At 37.6% G+C, this 22,863-nt stretch overlaps 1 protein-coding gene and 1 non-coding gene across 3 annotated transcripts in view; one reads left to right on the forward strand and one right to left on the reverse strand.

Annotated features, from left to right (window-relative positions):
• Window positions 1-22,863, reverse strand: part of LOC145237728 (roundabout homolog 2-like) — a 75,912-nt gene that overhangs the window by 9,560 nt on the left and 43,489 nt on the right. For both annotated transcript variants that reach the window (XM_080100701.1, XM_080100700.1), the window contains exons 4-12: window positions 14,795-14,949; window positions 14,343-14,463; window positions 10,041-10,179; window positions 9,615-9,742; window positions 6,026-6,145; window positions 4,134-4,304; window positions 3,521-3,729; window positions 2,153-2,234; window positions 1,469-1,634 (exon numbers count right to left, since the gene is read on the reverse strand). In XM_080100701.1, coding sequence (XP_079956827.1) covers window positions 1,469-1,634; window positions 2,153-2,234; window positions 3,521-3,729; window positions 4,134-4,304; window positions 6,026-6,145; window positions 9,615-9,742; window positions 10,041-10,179; window positions 14,343-14,463; window positions 14,795-14,949 — 1,291 coding nt within the window. The remainder of the gene's footprint in view (window positions 1-1,468; window positions 1,635-2,152; window positions 2,235-3,520; window positions 3,730-4,133; window positions 4,305-6,025; window positions 6,146-9,614; window positions 9,743-10,040; window positions 10,180-14,342; window positions 14,464-14,794; window positions 14,950-22,863) is intronic.
• Window positions 1,249-1,330, forward strand: Trnas-aga (transfer RNA serine (anticodon AGA)). The gene has a single exon. It is a non-coding gene; the product is annotated as a tRNA-Ser (tRNA).

Genomic DNA, 22,863 nt, shown 5'->3' on the forward strand with positions numbered 1-22,863 from the left:
ACCGGTTTATGAAGAACAAAACACGTGTTTCGTGTATTTGCTGTTATTTGTTTAAAAGTAAACAGTCAATTTAAACAAAAACATAAACTTGATTATTAGTTGTTTCCCAAATATGCAATATGTTTCATTTAAAGCCATATTAAATATCTTTAATTGCAGTTTTTGTTTCTTTACTAATTGCAAGAGTGACTCGTTTTGTCTCTTGACAAAATTTAAACGAGTAATTCAACAAAAACAGTTTTCTAGATAACTTTAGACCAAATTGAATAAAAAGCATGCAGCCTGGTGGACAAAACGTTTATATAGTATTTCTAATACAAAACAGCGTAGGCGTCAAATTTTATCTCAATCTGCGAAACGAGCAACGCATATCACAGCTGTGTATTCGATACCAACATAACATTGGTTTTGTTTCCGCCCACACACAACCAACTTCCTGTAGTTACCCCATAGCGTAGAAGGGGCGACAAGGTCAAACGGAAAGGGGGGAAAAGAGGGGGGTGTTGGGGGGGTAAACACGACTTTTCCAAATTCGACGCGCATTTAGTCAAAGCGGTCACGCTCGGGCGATTTTGTCACGTGAAAGGAAACGTTTTTGTTTTCCCGTTGAGTTGGATTGGAATGTCGGGACTTTGTGAGAGTTGTGGCGTAAGTTTTAGACCCCGGGGGTAAATATTGGTTTTGCGCTGTTTGTCGGGACACTTTGCGACAATGTAAATATACAATAGAGAAGACGATAAGCTTCTTTCACGTCGCTGTAGATTATTGATACATCAGCAAATGATGTGGTTAAAACTGGTTAACTAACATCTATTTCTTTCGCTGATCGTTGCTTTTATTTCCACAAATGTAAAAAAATAGTTAAGTCAAAATACAATTAGGTCTGTTTTGTCATAGTTGCAAAAACTGGCTGTAATAATATATTTTAAAAGACTTCGAAATCTAAATGAATGTTATCATACTGTGGTATGATCAATCATTTGAACTTAATGAACAATGTTGCAATCAAAATCTTTTGTAACAGCCAAGTTATAATATTTTGTGACGAACGTTTAAAAGTGTAATACAAAAACAAAAATGTAGATCGAATTCAATTCATTGAGTATTATAGCTCGTTGTACGATTTCCAAGAAAATGCCTAACACTTTATCATACAGCTGATCCCTTGGTGCATTTTCAAAGTATTTTACAGTCGTTTTTTCTATTATTACTGTATCAGGTTGGGAATTTGGACGAAGAAAGCCATCAGTTGTCGTGGCCGAGTGGTTAAGGCGACAGACTAGAAATCTGTTGGGCTCTGCCCGCGCAGGTTCGAATCCTGCCGACAACGCTTTTTTATTTAAAAAACTTTACCAGGAAGTTCTTGGAAAACAACTAGTATTTTGTTTAGCATTACACCAATTAAACGACAATTTGTTACATATGCAACCTGGTGGACGAAACGCTCGTTCGGTACTTTTTCCCTTACTTGTAATACTCGACGTCGTAATGCAGTATAGATGAGCTGCCTGAAAGTGCGCTCGCCTGCCACCTAACGGCGATTGATGTAGATGTTGTGTTGACCATTAGAGGGGGTCCTGGAGCAGATGGAAAGTCTTCAACGTCTGGTTGGGTTGGAATGCTTTTGTCGTTTTCTGGAAAAGGAAAAATTCGAAACTTAAAAAGTGTCACTTCATGAAAGCTAACAAACATGGAAATAAACTTTAATCACGAGACATTTTTTTAAAAAACCCATAAAACTTTGTATTTATAATATTTAATGTTATATTTTTTGCACAAGCTCGATCAAACGGAACAGTCGCCTTTATTTCTTAATTTTGTCCTAAATAGAAATACTTGCTTCTGTCGTTTTCGGGAAGCAAAATATCAGCTAAATTTTTTTTTCTTACTTTATTGACAAACCTCAAAATAAACTCCAAAAAACAAAATACTTTAAATGAACACTGAATATATTTTTAAACCATCATTGCCTCGCATATTTTCAATTTTTTTTGTGAACCAACGCCATTAATGTCTTTATTTCGCCCATAATGGAAACATTTGAAATCAAATCCTACGACCATGGGTTCGAACCCCAGCTCCCTGCATTCATTTCCGAGTACGCATTTCTGCTAACGACTTTGTTTCGTGTGGAATAAAATGTTGAACTTACCGACAATTCGAAGCCATGAATCCCAAGAACTCATTCCGTAATCGTTCATTATTTTGCAAGTGTAACGACCAGCATCATCGGCCTGTTAAAATAGTGACATATTTTTAAGCTAATCAGATTACAGTTACTGCTTGACAAGTGTAAGCAAAAGTAGGTATTAGGTTTATGTGACAAATTTTAAGTCGCTTCAGGGATATGTTTAAACTTTAAATCTGTAAAAAACAGCTGTACCATACTGTGGTGCGTCACTAACATTAAACTGTACATTATTGTGTTTTTGCACGACTATTAAGTTACTTAAATGCATATTAAGTAAGTGCCACATTTTAAACGACATATAACACTTAAAATACAATTTCATATGTCCACATTTTTTATTTAAAGAAGATATTAAAGATGTTTACAGAAGAGAAATTTTGGAAAGCTCTTTCTTGTTGTTAGACAATAAAAAGAAGCGACTGGTTTAAGGTTTTCGTCTGGAATGTATTACAATCCCCAAGTTTACACTTACTTAATTCCAAGAAACATAAATATTTTAAACTACAACCACCTGTGTGTGACTAAAATCAACACAAACCGAAGTTTTTATATGTTTAATCAAGTCATAAACACCAGACAACCAAAGTCCACGACAAAAAGCGTTGACAACCGAAATCTCACTTCAAACATGGCGGGTTGATCGTCAAAACAAGAGGGCGATTATTACAAGGTGTGAAAAACCTGGGTGTGTGGGTATATCGGGGGGCACGACCAACAATTACTGCGCACCTGTGCACAAGGGGGGCTTGTTGCGCAACAATAACCGCGGAAATTATCTCGATTCTTTCGTCACAAAGCTTAGTAGACTACTATCCAAGCGGATAGTTCAACCGCAACGATATCTTGGTAAACTTGGTTGCGGAGATTAAACTGTCTGTGGAGGCTGGTATTGTGAGATTCGTGAGACTTTGCAAAATGATTTGGGATTTGGAAACTTGGGATTATAACGCTTCTTGATTTTTGTGACACTATACGTATAGAAGCTGTATGGAAAATATTTCTAATTATCAGCAAAAATTGAGAAAAACGAGCAAAAATGCACCACTTCGGGTAATACTGAATTTAAGTTGCGGTATTTAAACGATTTAAAAGAGTTAACAACTTTCCAATGTTTGGATTTTAACGAAACAAAACACACATAAACAATGTGAATTCCTAAAACAATCACTACTGGTCTCCGTAACATCACCAAGTGGCAAAACATTAAACAGGCTTCAACCCATATTTCGCTGACTAAAATTAATCTAAACTCAAGACAACCGACAAATTCCACAAACTACCAAAGTCATACTCAACTTACAATATTGCATTTAACAAGTTCAAACTTACCATTACATTAGTGATTCTCAGGTTGCCAGCGTTTGCCGTAACTTTGTCATTGTTACTGAGTTGTTTTCCATCTTTGTACCAGAGTACATCGGGTCTTGGTGAAGTTGCTTTGTCGGTGACGCAAGCAAAGGTTACGGTACCTCCGGTTCTGCTCGTTGCATTCTGTGGTCCACGTCGAATTACCGGTGGTGGTATGGTAGACATGCGAGCTGTTGGGGAAATGAAATTGGTTACAATTATGGAGATCTTAACTGTATGTTTTAGCAAAAAGATGATACACCGTTCGTTTGCAGTAGAAACGGCAATTATAAAGACTTCTTGAACACGAAAAAACGTTTTTTTATGATAATATATTTTTCTTGTGTATGATTCCATTATATGTTAATGACATAAAGCACTAACAATGTCAAATGTTTTAGGCCTAATTTTTGTTATTATCTGCATAAGTTAACTCAACAACCAGATGTATGTTTAATGTCAAAAGGGCAGACCCTATAAAATAAACAAATAATGTTAGGATAAGCTGGAATAATAAGCACAAAATAAGTTGAAATAGTTTTTCAGCTTATGTTATGCCTAACAGTTTACGTATAAATGTATTAGATCTTCATACGTTTTATTTGAAGCCTGACATCAGTTGAAGATATTCCGATCGAGTTAATAGCTCTGCATAAATAAATCCCATCGTCTCTAAAGTGAACGTTGTAAATCACTAAGTCGCCGTCGTCAGTGACAAACATGTTGTTGAGGTTAGATGTACTTTGCCCTGGAAAAACTGCACGACCTGTAAGGCAAAGCGTAATGACTAGAAGGGTGGCTTAGCACGTTTTTCCATTGCACATATACTATGACCTATTTTAAAAGTTAATATATTTCCTATACTTGCCTTTTAACGAAACTTTTAAATGAAGATGCCTTTCAAATCGCCGAAATTAATATTTATGTTTCGAAAAACTTCATGAGTATTTTGACTGTTGTTATTACCAGTGTATAAGCTTGAAAGCACAAACGCGCAAAGTTAGTAAACTAGATACAACGTTTTTACAAGTTTAAGGTATTTTCAAAATATTTGTCTTTGATTGTTTTTACAATGTCAAACGAAATTTATAAACAAGTTGTTGTTTTGGTTAGTGCTGGTTTATAAACCCTGTAATTTATGTCCTGGAAATTTATACAAATGTACATCTCCACGAAACGCAAATCAGCAGTTTCAGTGAGGCTTAACTTTTAGGGATCGCCACAGTTATTTGTGATAACGTGTCATTTCGAAACAGATAAATCTAAAGACATCAGTGGCGTCTGTAGGTGCCAATTTCAACACACTGTTTTTGTTGAGATTTGTTTTGAGGAATTTAAGCCTGCCTCAAATTACAGCCTAGCCAATGCCTGCCGAAGTCGGCCTACCTAATATGGAACTTAGGAATTTGCTTTGCCAGAATACAGGTAAAGCTTTCGTGTATGACGTCACACAGGCCGTGTAGAGAAACAATACTGAATTATGGCTGGTCTATGCATTCCATTGCGCCAGACACTAAAAAAAGTCTACGTAGCGACGGGATTCGAATCCACGACAGTAGCCTGTATTTGGGGTTGCCGACTGAATGCGGATCGAAGAAATGATTAGGCTCTGACGCACTAATGCAAAGTGAATGCTAAATATTTTATTAACTGGGTTATAAGTGGCAAGTTTTAAAGGGCAATCTTTGGGGTAGATTTTCAAAGTAATAAAACGCTTTTGCCACGAAAAATCTAAAAAAAGGAGCTAATATGTAAAAGAGGAAAGTTCCCATGCTCTATACAAAAGTATTTTGAGAGTTTTAAATGTAACTCAATTAGTTATTTTAGTTGAAGGCGCACTAACATTGTTGAGTTTTGTAACAAATAGTATTCGTTTATGGAGCAGTCCATTAATGAAAATCGACTATCTTATCAAACAGGTGTTTGATTCAGAACGGAAGTTAACCGGGATGGGAAACGCTTGTCCACACAACATCTTTAGAACCTGATAACCTTGACCGCGATAAGCAAAGGACTGACAGATACAAAGGAATTTACAAAAACCCTCTCCCACACTGCACCACCAGCATATATTGCAATGTCTCTATATATAATATTTTTAAAACAGCATGTCACAATGTTTATCTATATTAAGATATCATAATGTTCTCTAATAATATTTTTAAAACAGGGCAACTAATTTTTGTAAGGGCCCGGTAACATAAGACGTTGAGACAATGATATAAATTAAAAAAAAACAGAAAGAGAACCCATTAAAACACAGAAACAAGGTTCAAGCGGTGTTATAGACAGCCAAACTTCGTAATAAAACAAAAACAAAATGAAAGTAACGTAAAGTATATTGCGACCACCTTAAAAATCTCTATAAGTATCTTGGATGCTAAAGAATTAATGATTTGTTGTGTAATATTATTTTGTATATCTTCTTAAAACCCTTATAAAACTTATTCGTATTTATTTTATACAAACAAACGCCGTTTAACCCACCATTCAAATCCTTCCACGCGATCGAAGGTTGGGGATTCCCCTTTGCTCGACAAGTCAGAGTCGCAGTTTTCCCAATTTCCACCTCTGCGTTCATCGAGATATCCGTAAATTCCGGCATTCCTGAAAAACAAACAAAGTTTAAATTTGTTACGCTATAGATTCACCACCTCCAAATTTGGTTTACAACAAGATGTCAAGTTTTTAAGCCGAAAAAATAAACAAACAAAATGCCTCGATATATTTGCCATTACAAATACAATAGTTAAATCCACAGTTATAAGTCTGACCAAACTTTATAAACGGACTTGCTTCGGGCCTGATTTCACATTAGGCATCATTTGTGTCGCATTTTTACTAAGTTTCGAGCCTATACTAAAATGGTATTTTAAGTAATAAAGCGACTTTAGAAACGATTTTTATATGGTTGGTTAAACGAAGCAGGCTTGTGAACCCGCTTTACTGAACTTGTGACCTCAAACCTATGTCACACATAATCTACAACGTATAAGGAAACCAAAGTAAAAGATCGGAAACACGCAGTGTGCCAGCTGTGGATTTTGTAAGTTACATGGCTCCCAACATATTGATTGACACGTGGTAGCTGAGAGGGTGTCCGCTACATCTTGTGTGTAAATATTAACAATGTCGCCGTGTTTTCTCGAAAAACACAGTCAAACGCGTCGGTTTCCTTTACCGCGCTCATGCCGTTTCCGATTTATACACCGCGGTCATTGTGTAAACAAACTCTAGGAATGTGTGATTTATGATTTAAGCGTGTTAATTTTTTGTTGTTGAAATGCTTTCTTTAGTCACTGGGTATAGGTATGACTAATATTTGGTACTCTAAAGGGAATTTCCCAAAGAAAATACGGGATTATTGCTACCCTCCAACAAATGGGTAAACTATGTAGCTGCATATGCATTGCATTATAACGCAATTAAAAAATGTAGATCCAATCGATCGCCTTGTACCATGCAGGTACAGATGGTTCAACGCTTACTACAGAAACTAAATAAATAGAGCGGGCAGCAATTCTATTCTGAAGCCGTTTAGTTTTTTCCACGCAAACTGTGTTGCCACCCACAACATTTGACATTCAAACTTCTCGAAATGTGAATCTTATGCAGCTGTCGATGAAACCACACATTGGCATCGGTTTCTGACGCACCACAGAACATGTTGCGGAACTGAATAACACCTCTTATATGAAGTCGTAAGCCACACAACACGCCCAAAATAAATAAAGAGGATTTAATTTAAACCAACGGTTTAGAATTACATCTGCTACTCTATTACCTGTGCTATTTAAATATCATAATTGCTAGGTATAAAATGTCTACATGTAAAGCATTACATAACATGGGACTATTAACACGGAGTGGAATAAATAGTTCAATTTATAACAAGACCACCATGCAGAAAGCTTCTTGGTGAATATTGGTACAAACGTTTTCACAACTGGTGCTATTACACACCGTCAGTGCAATAATGTTCTTACAACATAGATGCTGTCTGGCAGTAATGTTTTAATGGAGTAATACTAAAAATACATATGTATCTAAATGCGAAATTTAAATGCCAAAATTTAAAAAGTTGAACCGAAAAAGTTTTGCCTTTAATCACAAAACTAAAAGGAAGTTTGATTTAATACTAAACGGTGTTACAATGTACAGAACTCAGTGGATTCTGACAAATTGTTCTTTTCTTAATCTCTAAAAAATCCCTCCAAAGGAGAAAAGATCCTCACATGGGAATTTACACAGACATCATAAACGACTCGTCCAAAATTTCAGGGATGTCATCTTCTTGTGGAATGTTGATACAAGGCGAAAACCCACAGTCAAAAACTTTGCCTATCTTCGCACGACATTTTCAGGCAAACCTTCTTCGTCTCATACACTCGCATTGTTAACGTGTTAAGCTGATACAACAATGGCGAAGTTCGGATTTTACTAAGGACATAGGGATTTTTACTTAGGGTAAACGTGTACAAGACCAAAGAGAAAATTGGGGTTTTGGTTGGAGCGTTTAGTCGTGTTTTTTTAATATTGTTATGAGGTTAATACATTTTATATCAGGTGCCAATTTAACATACGGTTAAAATCACTTTGATATGTTGCAATTGGTGAATTCAACAGAAAAACTGATGTGCAATTGAGTCAATTGACTATGTGCAAACTTTTAGGAAAGTTTATTTGTAAACGAGCAACTTTTTAAAGCTGTTTTCCGACAATTTTGGATGAAATTGCTTAAATTTTAACAAGTACCAATCAACCTTACGTGCCTTCGCTCCCATCAAAACTCAATACGGATGATGGCAACTGTAGGAATTTTTGTCGGGAAAAGATGTTGCAAGATGTACGAGTTGCATCTGGCTAATTCGGCAACTAAACTCTCTAAAGTTCGGAATATAAATGGAAAGCGATACAGTGTATAAACAAGTTTGACCTGTTCCCGATCAGGTTACGCAATTGTATGTAACCAGAAAAAACAAAAACATGAACTCTACACGTACAGCAGTAAAACTACCCAGTACCTTATCAGACCCCCAAAAATCTCATTACTTTGGCATTTCTTGAAAATACAAACCCTACTGGTCAGGAAAAAGTCATTGTATCAAGAGAACTGGACCGTTTGTGGGGAGACGGACACTAATATATCGGGGCTAAGCTAGAGTAGCCGTAAACCGGCCAGTCTAAATCAACACAGCGGGTCTGCAGATCGCGGGTTTTTCATTAAACTCTCGCCGCGCCAACATCAATCACAGTTATCGGTGACGCGGTTGTCATGACTACAGCACGTGGAGCGCACGAAAAACAGTCGCGAACCCGCCCCAGTGGCTGTTGCAACATTACTGGGCGCTTTTGAGGCTGTTTTAACGCGCCCTGGAGGTTTACCGACGGGTTTTTATTGCGACGCCCGCCTTCTAGACGTTTTCTCGAGTAGCATGGGCTTATCGTTCCCTGATAACTACATTCCTAAGGCCGCCGGAATCAGGAAAATGGAATAGGGATTGTAGCACTTTGTGACCAAATCCGGGATCGAAGCCTTTTGAAACGCGTTTTTGTGGAATTCCTGGCGTGCCTAAGAGGTACTGAAGTCGTGTTGTTCGTCAACTATTATCGGGAAATTAATCTTAGACGTCTGGAATCCAAGTTTAAAGCTCCTTGAGTGTGATTTAGGGTTTTGTAAGTCTAAGTGGAAATTTGGGCCCATTTAAAATAAACAAGGTTTCAAATTTAAAATTATTTTTCAGCATTTTTTGCTTTCTCCCTTTATTTCATATGCACACAAGCAAATAGAATTTAAATAGAGCGTGCATTATAAAGTAAATCAAAACCGTTTTATGGGCATACTGCTTATATTTAAGCAACCAAACATATCTTTTTCGGCACTTTTTATCACTTGTTCGTCACGTTTTACACTATTGCAGTTGTTTCCTGCAAAAATCTCTCAAATTTGACATGCTTACTGCCCATGGTTTTCCACTATCTACAGACAGTTAGCCTTGAATAAGATCCATAGAATGATTACAGGCATGTACATAACAAATAAAGAATGTTAAAAACAAGATAATCATGTTCCTACCTTCCACTGTAAGATAAGCATTAGTAGTAATCGATCCTGCTCTGTTGGTGGCAGTGCACGTATATTTTCCTTGGTCGCTTGTCCGTAATAAGTCAATTTGTAGATTGCCATTGTTCATTTGCACTGTTCTGTTCAATAAAAGAAGGTATATTAGGTTTGATTAACTTGGAAATTGAATGATATTGATTTGTTCAGTTGCATATAGGTGTCCAGTTTTCTAAATAATTACTAGTTATCCAAAGTCTTGGGTTGGCATCCCAATAGCATGTATTAGATAGATTCGCTGGATTTTTTTTTTAATTCAACTTAACTAAAACTTATTATTTCTGGAAAAAAAACTTACTATTCCAAAAACGAGTTAAAAAGAACATTGCATAGTCACCTAAATATACCTGATAAAGATATTTTTGTAATACCAGTATTTACCTGTCGAAGGGGATTTCCCCTTTGTTCTTAGACCACGTGATCTGAGGTTTCGGGTCACCGGTTGCCCTGCACTCTAGCGTCACACTGTGGCCGGATCTGGCCGTCTGGTCGACCGGCTCCACGGAGAAACGAGGCGGTTCTGCAAGACAAAAACATCACCGTTACAGACTCATAACAATTAAACTGTCTTCAAAACGAGTAGACATAATGTACAAAATTGAGTGAAATGATTTTTGCCGGTGACATTGAAAAGGGGTATAACAAAATCATCAGACCAATGAACTGCATTCTATTGTGTTATTGCATTTCCGCATGAACTGTGTAAAATGTGACGATAAAAAATTGAACATTTAGGTGGGAAAAGACTCAAAACTTTGGACAAGGATTTGTACATATTCTTTGTATTCCTATACGACAAGAACATGAAACCTTAAATTCAGATTTTTTTACATTTCTGGTTTCACGAACGTAACAGTTTGGTTTAAAATAAACACTGCCTTGTCGGGTGAAGCAAAAACAAATTTAAGTTCATAAAAAACTCTAAAAAACAGAGCCACCATGCACACAGCCAGGCTTTTTAAGGTTTGGTTTGGGTGACCGGTAAGTAGTTTTAAGAGACCGCAAGTGTTTCATTTAAATACCAAAAACTGTAGTTGTAGTTGCAAGTCCAAATTTTGGGAAACCGCTGGAGAAATTTGAACACCTTAAAAAAACACTGTACACAGCACCGCTAAAACATGAACAAGTTTTATGTTGCCAGCAACACGGGGTCTTAATGGATTTTGAGAAACTTTTCGTTAAAACAAGCTCTACACTGAATAATTTATGTGCTGTTTGGAGCATTGTGCACTAGAGAGTTTGAATGAAGGCCAATTTGCTCTCAAACCCGATGTGTGCTGATGCGACGATGGGCAATGATGGCCCGTCTGTGACCCGATCTAATTAAACACCCATGATGTGATGTTTGATTCGATGTTTGTATTAATGCAAGGGTGTGATTGCAAGGTCGTATTACGGAATAAAGACAAAATAAATTAAAAAATATTATGTGATCTTAAAGGGGAAATTTGCGCTTGTTTTAGCAACAAATCCACGTTAAGTTTGGAAAATGACTTGACAGGGTGACATAGCAAAGATAGTTACGGGTCAATTTAAAACGCATTCAATAACATCAACCGATGCTTTTTCAAAACCAGTAAAACGATACTTAGGTTTTTTAAAACAAACTTTAACGTCGACGCAGCAAGTCTTTGTATAAATCGAAACACTTCAACCAACGTATCAATCGGAAACAACCAAATAGGGTCAAGATCAAATCTATTCACTCCTCGATTTTCGATCACACACTTGAACCTTAATTCTCTCTAATATCTCCGGTCCGTATCTTTAAGCGCTGACAGATGTTCCCATTATCCCATGAGCAATACACTGGCTAAAAATCGCATTACACGTCGAATTTGTAACACGTCAGCGGTTTCAAAGACCATAGGAGTAGATGCGGCATGAGGTAAAGGCAAGTCTGTTGTGAGGTGCTGAATAAGGTCAACACAACCGCACACGGCAGTACAACACCATGTTGGCACATTTGTGTATTGATTGGGTCCTTGGATTCCAACAACCTGTCGCCTGATTGTAGTGCGCACACAATTTTTTCCCTTTATAATCAAGGGTGTAGAACCTGCGGCCTTCAAGCCAAAAGCGACCTTTTGAATAAAGGTTGTTTAGACCACGAAGTCGATTTTTAATAAAGTGTGGCGCAGAGTTGCAAGTGGGGCCGGGCTTTTCGGGCCGGGTTCGGGTTCGGGCCGGGTTCGGGCTTAAGTATTTGTGAGAAAACGGGCTTAAAACGGGCCTGACTTTACGTTCCGTGTCCGCCATTTTTTTAAATAAAATCACTTAGCTAATTAACAAGTCTCTGGCCTTGACCTAATGTCCACCCTACTCTAAAACACATAGTTTACGCCATTGTCTCCTATTGTTCATTGTGTTTGTTGTCTTTCTCATTTTTCTTTATCATCCTTTGTTGCAAGGGTTTCGTCGACCTGTCAATCAAAATTTCGGGCCTAAACGGGCTTTGCAAAAACGTTTCGGGTTCGGGCCGGGCTTCGGGCTTATATTTTCGGGTTTGGGCCGGGTTCGGGCTCAGATTTTGGGCCCGCTTGCAACTCTGGTGTGGCGGGCAAAACTATTTTAAAGCAGTGCTATTAAGAGCATTTTTTTGTTTTTGAGCAGATCAATGCATTCAGAGCTATTTTTGTGCAATCTAACAACACGGCTAGAATTACTTGCGAACTTTACCAAAAGCTGTAAGCTAAATATAACTATGTTTGGGACGCAACAAAGTAGTCAACTTGTGTCACACGTAAAGGTGCGGCCCGCGGTCTAGCCATGTTAACTGTACTCGGTACATGAGTGCTAAAGCTCGTAAACCCCTGCTTTAATCACTTTGTCTCACAAAACTCCAGGACTCAATTTGTTCGTAAGACACAAAGTTTATAGTGTTTAACTTGCTTTTGAAGAGAGTACTTAAGAAAACTATCTGTATTGTTACATATTAGATAACGGCAAAAAACAGGTGTATTAAAGTAAATGTGCACACCTGAAACCACAGTGGGATATTTCGTCAACACAAACCGCTTTTACAGAAGTATTTTAGCGTGTAATAGGCGAAACATGTTGCAGCAACACGCTAGACTTGTTTAAGTCTTAATGTGAATTCGTTTATTACCCGAAAAAAAATCCTCGCTTGTATAATGAACAGTGTAGACTGTAGAGCGTTTCACACCACATGTTAAAAACATGCGGGCTCAAAATCATGCCCTAAACGCAGTTTAGCGACACCAAAGCCCCGTTGTTGCCTTGTAAACGTTCAGTAATGACGCCAAACTACACGAAAACCATGTTACCTTGCCGTATTTACAAAATCCAGAACAAGGAATTTACGCACCTAAACACGCGGCGTGTCAAAACCAGAAAATTATACGGCGTGTCAAAATCGAAAACAACTTGTTTTGTCTATCTTTCCGCGAACAACTACAAAGTCGCAACGAACGACAAACAGTTGAGGGTAAGGGTGCGTTTTGGGATAATTTGCTTGAATGAATGTGTGTGGTCCGCGTCGTAATCAAATTATCAACAATAACAACGCGACACTGCCGCTGCGGGCAAAGTGAGTAAAGAAAATTAGATGAAATTGCGAAGCTGGAATAAGGATAATTTCTACTCATTTAAAATGAATTTGTCAATCCCCGAAAATAGAAAAACACAGTTTTAATGCAAAACTATTTTCGAACGAGGCAATTTAGAATGAATATTACTTTAACAAAGAACCAAATGTACCAAAAAAAATGGGACACATTAGATGATATAAATCTATGTCTCATTTGATGTGGTTATATGCTAGTGACGAAATGATCACAAATCGATTATGTCATCGGCGAACTGCGCTTGTGTTATGAGTCAAGGTTCACGACTGTGACGTAACAACGGGGTAATTGAACACACGCAGAGTGAGAACTCAACCTTTATCTCCCAGAAAACACAAAATATTTGTTCTTAGAACTCAAATCAAGTTGGTTATAACCTCGTAATCATTTGTGCATGTTCTTTAACGTATGATGGTCCTAGAATTGTAAATTGGCCCGACCCTGAAAACACAGGCCCTTTATATTTGTGAGAACAAGCCCCAATTTTTGCTACAGTCAGTTTAACCAACGTGAAAGTATGATACATATGTCAGTCCCAAATCAAGCCCATATCATTTAAAACTAAACCTGAACCCGGAAACCGGGAGTTACAACTCTACAATGCATTTATCTGATTAGTAGTAAAATGTTTAAGCAAAATATGTTCGTATAAGTCGTGGCAGTAGTTTGTGGCATCAGCTTTATTTAAATTTATTCTGGATATTAAGCATCCACCGTTGAATCTTTCGCTAAGGTACCAAATATATGGGCATACATACTGCAATACATGGGATGTAGTTATAAAGGGTGGTTTTAATATAACCAGTGGCTGTCACATTCGATGTTAAGTAAACTTTGCTTAACCTTTTTGGCCTCTTGCTGACCTGTGGATGAGTTAATATTCAGACGAAACGTCAGTTTTTGACATCAACCTTTTGACGAGAGGTTTTAATAACTTCTCTGGCATTGTCACAACTCGTGTACTATCAACACTTATTGGGTAAGATATTTTCAACATGTGGTCAAAACGCACGCCTTAATTTTCCTGCTGCATCAATTTTCGAAATGTGTTTCGATTTTTTCAGGCCTACAACTGTGGGTTTGTCCAAGTTCTTACCGTAGACTTTAAGTGTAGCTGGTTCGCTTTCTACAGATCCAGCTGCGTTGGTGGCAACACAAACGTACGTTCCAGCGTCGCTTTTCACTGCGCGTGTGATCACTAAATTGTAGTTGCGGATCTGAAAGAGATACATGTACATAAATTCAAATTCCAACAAGGTTTAACTTTCTATTCTAGCATATACATGGCCACATGTGTACAAACGCTTTAGTAGTGATTGAAATTAAGTAAAGAACCACTTCTTGTCATAGAAAACTCGTTTGCCTATCTAATTTTTGCTTTTACACTCGCAAGATCTCATATTACATAAGATTGTAGAAATACTTTAAGCTCCTCGCGGTCCCCCAGAAATCGCGTGGCGGACCCCTAAGGGACCGCGGACCCCAGTTTGAGAACCGTTACATTGCAATACAAGGTAACAATTAATTCTTAGATTAGGGTCACTGTACCTGTGTTCTTCGGTTGGGAAGTACCGGGCGCCCCCCTTTTTTCCACGTGACGCGGGGATCGGGAAACCCCCTGGGTGGCTGACATTGCAAGGCGGTTTGTTGACCTTTAATCGCGTTTTCGTCGATGGGTGAGATTCGAAATGTATTCTTGATATCTGAAAAACAAATGAAAATCATTTTAAACTTAAACATTTAGTTTAGCAAGTTTCTAAATCATAATTTCTCGGTTTGTTTTCAAGAAATGAGTGATTTTCTTAAGTTTCTAATTTTATTTTTATGGCTTGGACTTTTAAACAGATTCAAAATGAGTTTTTTCGGATATTTTGTCATTTTTTATTAATCTTTTAGGTAAAGTTAACACAGAATCACCTTAAAACAGAAGTAAGAAAGCAAATAGGATAAAACAAAATTAAAACTTCCACCTGAAACCACAACCACAACAATATGAACATGCAGATACAATATTAATGTAAGGTACAGACAAACTTATTCAAATGGTCATAAAAATGACACCCCGAAATCAAATAATCCCTATTAACCAAAAAGTAATTAAAATAAATTAATCCACAATCTCTAGACACAAACAAGACCGATACACAGGTATGGTGAGCCACACTACACGACAAAGCCAATGCATTATGCATAGAACACGTACAAAGAGAATCGATCAAATGGAATTTCACCAAGTCGCACGTTCGCCTATTGAAAGGCCTAATTCCCCTGTACATTGTAATACACAGGTTCGTCGCTACATTGGCATGTTGTTGTCTTAAGCTGATCAAATAAATACCGCCCAATACACATTTTCTCCTCGACACAAGAGGGCACCAAAAAGCGGAAGTATTTAAGCTTCAAGGGGAGCCAAGAATTATTTTTCCTATGATCCCACTTTAACGCTGTTTTAGGCAGTATTGATAAAATTTGTAAAATAAAATTTAGTTTGAATTGTGTTTTTGTGCTAATAATCCTTCACAAATATTTCACAACCTTTCTACAAAACTATGAACAGATTGAAAATGCTAAGAAATGTGTTAAATATGACCACATGTTTCCGAAGAATTACCCAGATAAACTTCAAGGAGAAAATGGCCAATCATGTCACTTGTAACAAAACTGAGCCACTTGGCAGCTCAAAACCGGATCAGACCACGACAGAAGCCCGAAAATCAACAAATCACGACAAAGTATGGTGGTTGTTTACACAAATAGGATTTTACCAAACATTCGCCATTAAAGAAGACCAGTGGTCGACTTATACGGTCAAGATATTCGTAAATGAAGCGCAGTGTGCAGATGGTTTGCTTAAATCAAGTTGTATTGGTTTATTCAAGACAAAATGCCTGGCTGAAAAAGACTTACATTTTTATTATTAAAACATGAAAGTTGAAAAAGTATAAATGATGTCAGGTAATGACAATTTTAGTGTAGATAGTTCAAATTAATCACATAAAACATGTTATTTTGTTAAATGGATTTAATGCGAGTACTCATATACGGGAAAAGGTATAACCTTATAAAAACGTCAAATTTCAACAATCATACATTGTTATACGTTAATATACTTATTTAATCAAAAGGTAAAAATACAGGCTTTTAATTTTCCTCAACACCCCCATATCCTCCCCAATGCCTAATTCTTACCCAATACCATTGTAAGTACAAGTTATATTCTGCTATTTAAGTGTTTTTGTTTAGGTTAAGTCTTTGACCAGTACCGCAAAAACTCCCAGTTACACAGTAGTCATGTCCCACAACCAGTTAATGTCTTACAGATGGTCGTTAGTTTCAGTAGACTGGATGCCCCTGGTGGCGAAAGACGACGATCGCAATCGATTAAGCTTAAATTACCGGCAACTAATTGACGGGTGGCACAGCAGGCAACCGTTCAACTCCGCTCATACCACGGGTCACTATAGCCGGCTTTAAATACCCAGGGGACCTCTATTGTGTAAAGGCTGATGACTACTACTGACTGTTGATAACTGGACTTGTGGGTAAATACCGCAAGATCGGTTGCCCAAAAATGTTAACACTTTTTTGCAGATGTCAACTATACGGTATGTATATTTCTCTTTTTGGATAGTTTTTCAGGCAAATCAATTGCGTCATTACGATTCCTGGCAATGGAAAAGGGTGTTAGTCATACAACTAAACGAAACAGATGAGAGGTTAACCAAGTTGCCAGCACACATTTACAAAATTGTCCAAGTATTAAAATCAGTCATATATATACAAACACAACATAAAAACATTACATTGGCAAACAAATTTACTGGTTAACACTTCAAATTCAAACATAATATTCTGTGCAAATCAATACCTCTTTGGGACTCAATTAACAATAAATCTAACGATTCAAGCGGTCGGATTCGAATCTAGTTTTAGCACTATATTTGAAACCATCAAGAACGTCACGCATTAGAACTCAGGTCACCTTCACGTCCAGTGCAAACATATGACGCTTATACCACGGGTATTAAATATCATCTCTCGCGCATCTAAAGAACTCAAAGTCGCGATAATCTATAACAGATACCGGGTTACGTTGCCGATATTCACAACTTCGACGCGTTAAAGTTCAGTATCTGACGAAATCTGAGCCGGGTGAAGTATTGGATTAAAGATGGAGAATTCTGTTTTTTCGTCGTCGCGGATCAAAAACCTTGCGCGGCGTCAAGTGACGTCGACGCCGGTTGCCTAGCAACGGTACACACGACACCGGGCTCATCCAGGTGGCTCGCGCGGTCTTGGCAAGATGTTATCGAATTTTACAAAGTGGACCGGTCGAAAGCATTATGTTCTCGTTTTCGAGATGGCGAGAGATATTTAAAGGGGATCCGAAAATATTTTTGTCGATGTTGCGCGAAAGGTCATTAGGTGCCAAAACTGCAAAATCGCTGACAAGGTATTTTTAGCCAAAATTTAATGTAAAATGTTTGTGTGTAGTTTTAAAGTCGATTAGGCAATATTTTGCACACCTTATAAAATAACACAGCTGGTAAAATGTATTTAAACTACAATTGAGAATTTATAAATCCTGATTCTAATTTCATCTTGCTTAAAAGGCGCCTTTTCCCCAAAAATATAAACTATATATGCATGATGAACGTTTTCAGTAATTTAACTACTAAGCCATTTTAAATAGTTTCCAAAAATATTCGTACGGTTTTCCTTTAAACCTTTATGACGCTGCGTTTGCGACCGAATGACGCGTCGATTTGCGATGAAACGAAATCGAATTCTACACGCAGACAAACAGTGAAAAATTTCCTTATCGCCTTCGCATAAATGCCGATGCCCGGAATGTAAAGTGGGCACACCGAGGCCGCACAATGTTATCTACTTCGGCCATCAGAACACATTTAGCTCAGTTTCGAACGCTCGGTCGTCTAACGGGTTCCACAAACAAGGGGGCACGTAAGGGCCGGTCGATAAATTGTTAAGGGGTTGAAATATGGGTAACAAGGGTCGGTTCATTATTTAAAAAAGGAGGTGTCGACACTTAAGTATAAGGAGGTCGTGTAGGCGAATATTTTGTAAAAACAGTGCAGGAGGGCCTTTTTGCGAACGGGTTAACCTTTTTACTGTGTTTTAGTGCCACTGACAAAAGGCGCTAAAATTAAATGCACCAAAACGGCAAAAATACTTGTAATTCGTAGGTTAAAATATAGCTGCCAGTGCATTCACTATAGAAGCTCCCATTTATTCATTCGGCTTACTAACAACAAAAAATACAAAAAGAAACGACCTTTGGAGACATGCAGACGCCCCTGTCAGCCATATAAGGGGTCAAGTTTCCTTTGGTAAACGGGGGTTATTAAATTTCATTCTTGCTGCGACCGCCAACCGCCCAGGAAACAACAATCACTTTGTGGTATTTGATCTTTAATCGCTTGTAATAAAATTATCTATAATTTGATATAGCAAGAGTATATTTTATATATTTTGTAATGATTCGTTGGATGTAAATCCCCCGAACTATTGACTCCTTGGGCATATAATGTGCTATGCATATGTAGTTGAAACCAAAGTCTTTTGAAAAACGTCCCTAAAAGAAGTATTTAAAAATGTATATTTTATATTTTGGAAACATTTCTTTCAAGATTAACACTATAGTGCACAAACATTCATTTGAAATTTAGAAAGGCATAACCCATAATTACTCATTCAAATTTCTCAGGCAAGGTTTCCTATAACAAAACTACACTCTAATACTTCATAGAGATTACAAATGTTGGTAAAAATGTGTCAGAACATTTTGCGGATGTAAGGAACATGTCGCACACATGTCGAGTCATCTTGAGTCATTGGGACAAGAATTCAGGATTGTGCAAACAGATTTGAAGGTAACTATTGTGCAAAATCGCCCACGCAAAAACACTTCTCCTGTAGTCAGGAATTCAATGTTGTTACATCAGGGATTGTGGTTAATGTGAAAGTATAAAGGAATACACACGTTGAGAGGCGCATGCATGTTTGCAGAAACTACTAGCCTGTAATGTGGACAAAACAAAAGCAACTAACTTGCTAATTTGGCTTTACAATTTCTTGTCTGGTACTGGTTTCATATTTATGCAATTTGAAAGTAGATAAACTTTTGAGTCCCCAAAAATAATGCTTGATAAACTTAAATCTCCCAAAGATTTTGCAAATTTATTCTATTTGAATAAGGAAATGTTGGTGTTAGAAAATTTTTGTTCAAACATACAGTATTCCATAAAACGATGTGTGAATCGATTGATTCTTGTTCAGTATTATCAGTTTTCGAAGTTAACAAAACTTTCACGCTGCTATCAAAATAACTTCCACAAATACCGAAAAACAAGTCATTGAGTTGGAAGGAATAATCTATTTGGGATATCTTGCCTCTAAATTCCGGATGTTTGTGTCTTGTTGTGCACCCCTAAATCCCTAGTGACCCCCAAAACTTTTCGTCGTTCTACATTTGCTCGATAGCCAAAGACCGATGGATTACCGGACCCGCTACGTAATCCGGGAGAGACCCTCGACGGCGACTACAAATCGCCATTGTGACGTCACAAGTGGGTTGCGAGTGGCGCATCTTTATTTGAACAGTTTTACTTTTTGGCGACGACGGGAGACCGACGGCAGGGTGCAGTCACGTGATCTTATCGCGTGGGTGGGATTTTGGGAGAAAATTGTTTTTTTGTTTTAACATAAAGTTTAGTTTTTTTAACGACCGAATCCAACACTACAAGCTTATGTATAGTGAATACTTTCTATCGCGTATTATTCAAAAATCGCTACGAAAATATACTGACTATATACAACAGTGATTCTTAAACGCGGGCCGAGGGCCGCATGCGCCCCAACTACTTATTTTGCGGCTCACACCAGACCTCAGAAAACCACCCAAGATTGCTATTTTAGCTTTCAAGGTAATAATCTTTAGTGATTTTCTCAGGGTTTTGTTTGTTGGCGGCTCCCTACACACTTAAAAAATATCATTTGGCCCCGAGAAACTAACAAGTTTGAGAACCACTGCTATATACCATCTGTACAACGAGTTATTTTACATCAAGCCACTTTCAAATGTTTCCGAAACACCAATTACAAGACAATTCTCCGCCATTAGGACGTCATCGATTGCGTGTCGCGTGCGTGACGTCATCAATCACGTGATCAACAAATCGCGTCCGTCTCGCGGTCGAGTGAGTCGGCGAAACGTGACAGATTTGAAACCGGGTTAATTGGTCTTCGACGGCCCAACGAGAAGCGTTTTAGGCAGTAAGCGGTGAGCAACGTGCTCCTGAGGGAATTTCCCGGACACTAGAGAACTGATTGTCTCTTAATCGTTTCCTGTGACAGTAATTGGCAGACTGACCCTTTGCCTGCTAAATGGCTACTGGTACTAGTTTATGGTGTACTGTAAGCTACGATTTCAATGATTTTATATGTAAAATTTGAAGATATTTTAGACCAGGAAAACGTACTCTGCGTTCAACTCATGAAACTGGTCTGGACAAATCGCTTTCAATCAAAACAATATTAATAGATAAAAACGATTAGGGATCACCACTTGCATATAATATGCTTAAAAATAGTCAGTGTCTTGTTCTAATAAAGTTGGAGTTTTTTAGGTTGAAAAACAATAAACTTACAGCAACGCCAATATCTTACATATATCTAAATCTTATGTAAATTTACTCAGCACAATGTCCAACGCCTATGAGTGTCTATCAAGAGCAAAAACATAGAAGGAGCGTTGAAAAGATAAAGCATCAGTCAGTTCTTGAGCTGATCAATCAAAGTCTCGTTTAACTCTTGCCATTATCAGTGGTTTTCAACACACTTGGCCTGGGCCAGCAATTAAAACATTACCACCAGTCGCCAGAGACCAACCTAGAGCACGAATGATACGGAACAAGATTGCCTAACAAGTCATTGGCTCGCTTTCAGATAACTCCCTAATGACACACCAACAAGGCGGATGGCAACCTTCCAAAAACCAAGAGCTGTAAAATGCTGCAATTTTCAGTTTAAGTATACAGTTTTGTTAAATGAGTGCTACCGCAACTAATGACGAAGGCTTTAAGTATTTAGCTTTGGTAAATATTAAAAGTGTCCTGATCTGACATTATTTACCATAAACTACGATGTAAATGCGATACTTAACGAACACATAGGGCTATTTTACAGTATACACACGAACGTGTTTGTAGGTTTAATGAGGAGTTTAACTGCTCAAAAAGTCGAAAAAGACGACATAATCTATTACGTTTCGGAAAATGCTTGATCATCACTGATGATGGCATAAGATTTGCTGAAAAGTTTCAACAATAAAGCATATCACTTTTGACGTCTACTTGGGCCGTTATATTCCTCTATTATAAACATTGAAAAGGCTTACCACGACAAAAAAGCACTCCACGCATGCACATACTCACAAAAAGGCGTAATGTCGAAAAAGAATTGCTTCTATAGCAACTTTATACAGCTACACATGGGTTAAAGGCAAAACTTATGGTAAATGTAACTTAATCGTACACCATGCAGACTTGCATCATTAAACGGCACTGGGGTGTATGTAAGCCTTTTGTTATGGTAGAAGGTCTGCACGCGTTCGTGGGCATTTTAACAGGATTTACTTCAAAAACCTGGCAGCGGTTGCCGATTTTCGCACCTCGTCCATCAACCACCCCTTACTGGTAACATGTGGCTTGTAACGCCGCCTGAACTAATGGATTTCAACGTCACAGCTTTCAACGGTTAGATGCTGGATTTTGACCAGCCCTCGTGGAGTAATTAAAGATTTGATGAAAATTACAGTGTTTACTTCATAAGATGTCAAATATTTGCGATAAGTTCTTAAGTTTAGATTTTTTGAAGATACAAAATGTACAATTTTCCAAGATCGAAAAGTTGATTTTTCCTGAATATCAAATAATTCCAAATCCAAAACCAAAGGCAATTTTTTTCCGGATACAATGTTTACATTATTTAAACTTTCATCTACATTTCTTGCGACAAAAACTCGGTTTCATCCCGACAAATTGGTCTTAGTCTGGAATTTATCAATTTTGTTGTTGTAAAAAAACTAGCTTGCAATTACACCCAACTCGATTTGATACATCAGTAATATAAAGTTGCTAAAAACGTCCACAAAGCCACTCAAGTTTAGTGAGTTACTTTGAAAAAGCTTTACTGGTATTTACCCTCAAAAGATTCAGTTAAGTTCAAATAACGTGTAAAATATATTATGCGTGAGTAGACATCGTATTGACAAGTTGTCAACGAAACTTGGTAATGGGACGAGTTGAAAGCTGCATTAAACTTGGCCGAGATCCCGATGTATAATATTGTGTACACCGAACACGGTCTTACAGAGATTAATGGCAAGGGTAGACACAATAAAAGCATTCCGGTTAAAAGGTAAACTCTTGCCTGAACTTGATCATGCAACACAGGGTTTTTGAACTTGAGTTTGTATAAACATCGAAAATTTACAACGGGTTGTTATGAAGTTTCAGAACAATTATTTAAAAATGTGCGTTTGTGTTAAAATGTATTCTTTTGTCAGCTGTTTTACTTCTTAAAATGCATTTTTT

The sequence above is a fragment of the Phallusia mammillata genome, chromosome 7 (genome assembly GCF_965637545.1).
Source record: "Phallusia mammillata chromosome 7, kaPhaMamm4.hap1.1, whole genome shotgun sequence".
In the NCBI taxonomy this organism is placed as follows: domain Eukaryota; kingdom Metazoa; phylum Chordata; class Ascidiacea; order Phlebobranchia; family Ascidiidae; genus Phallusia; species Phallusia mammillata.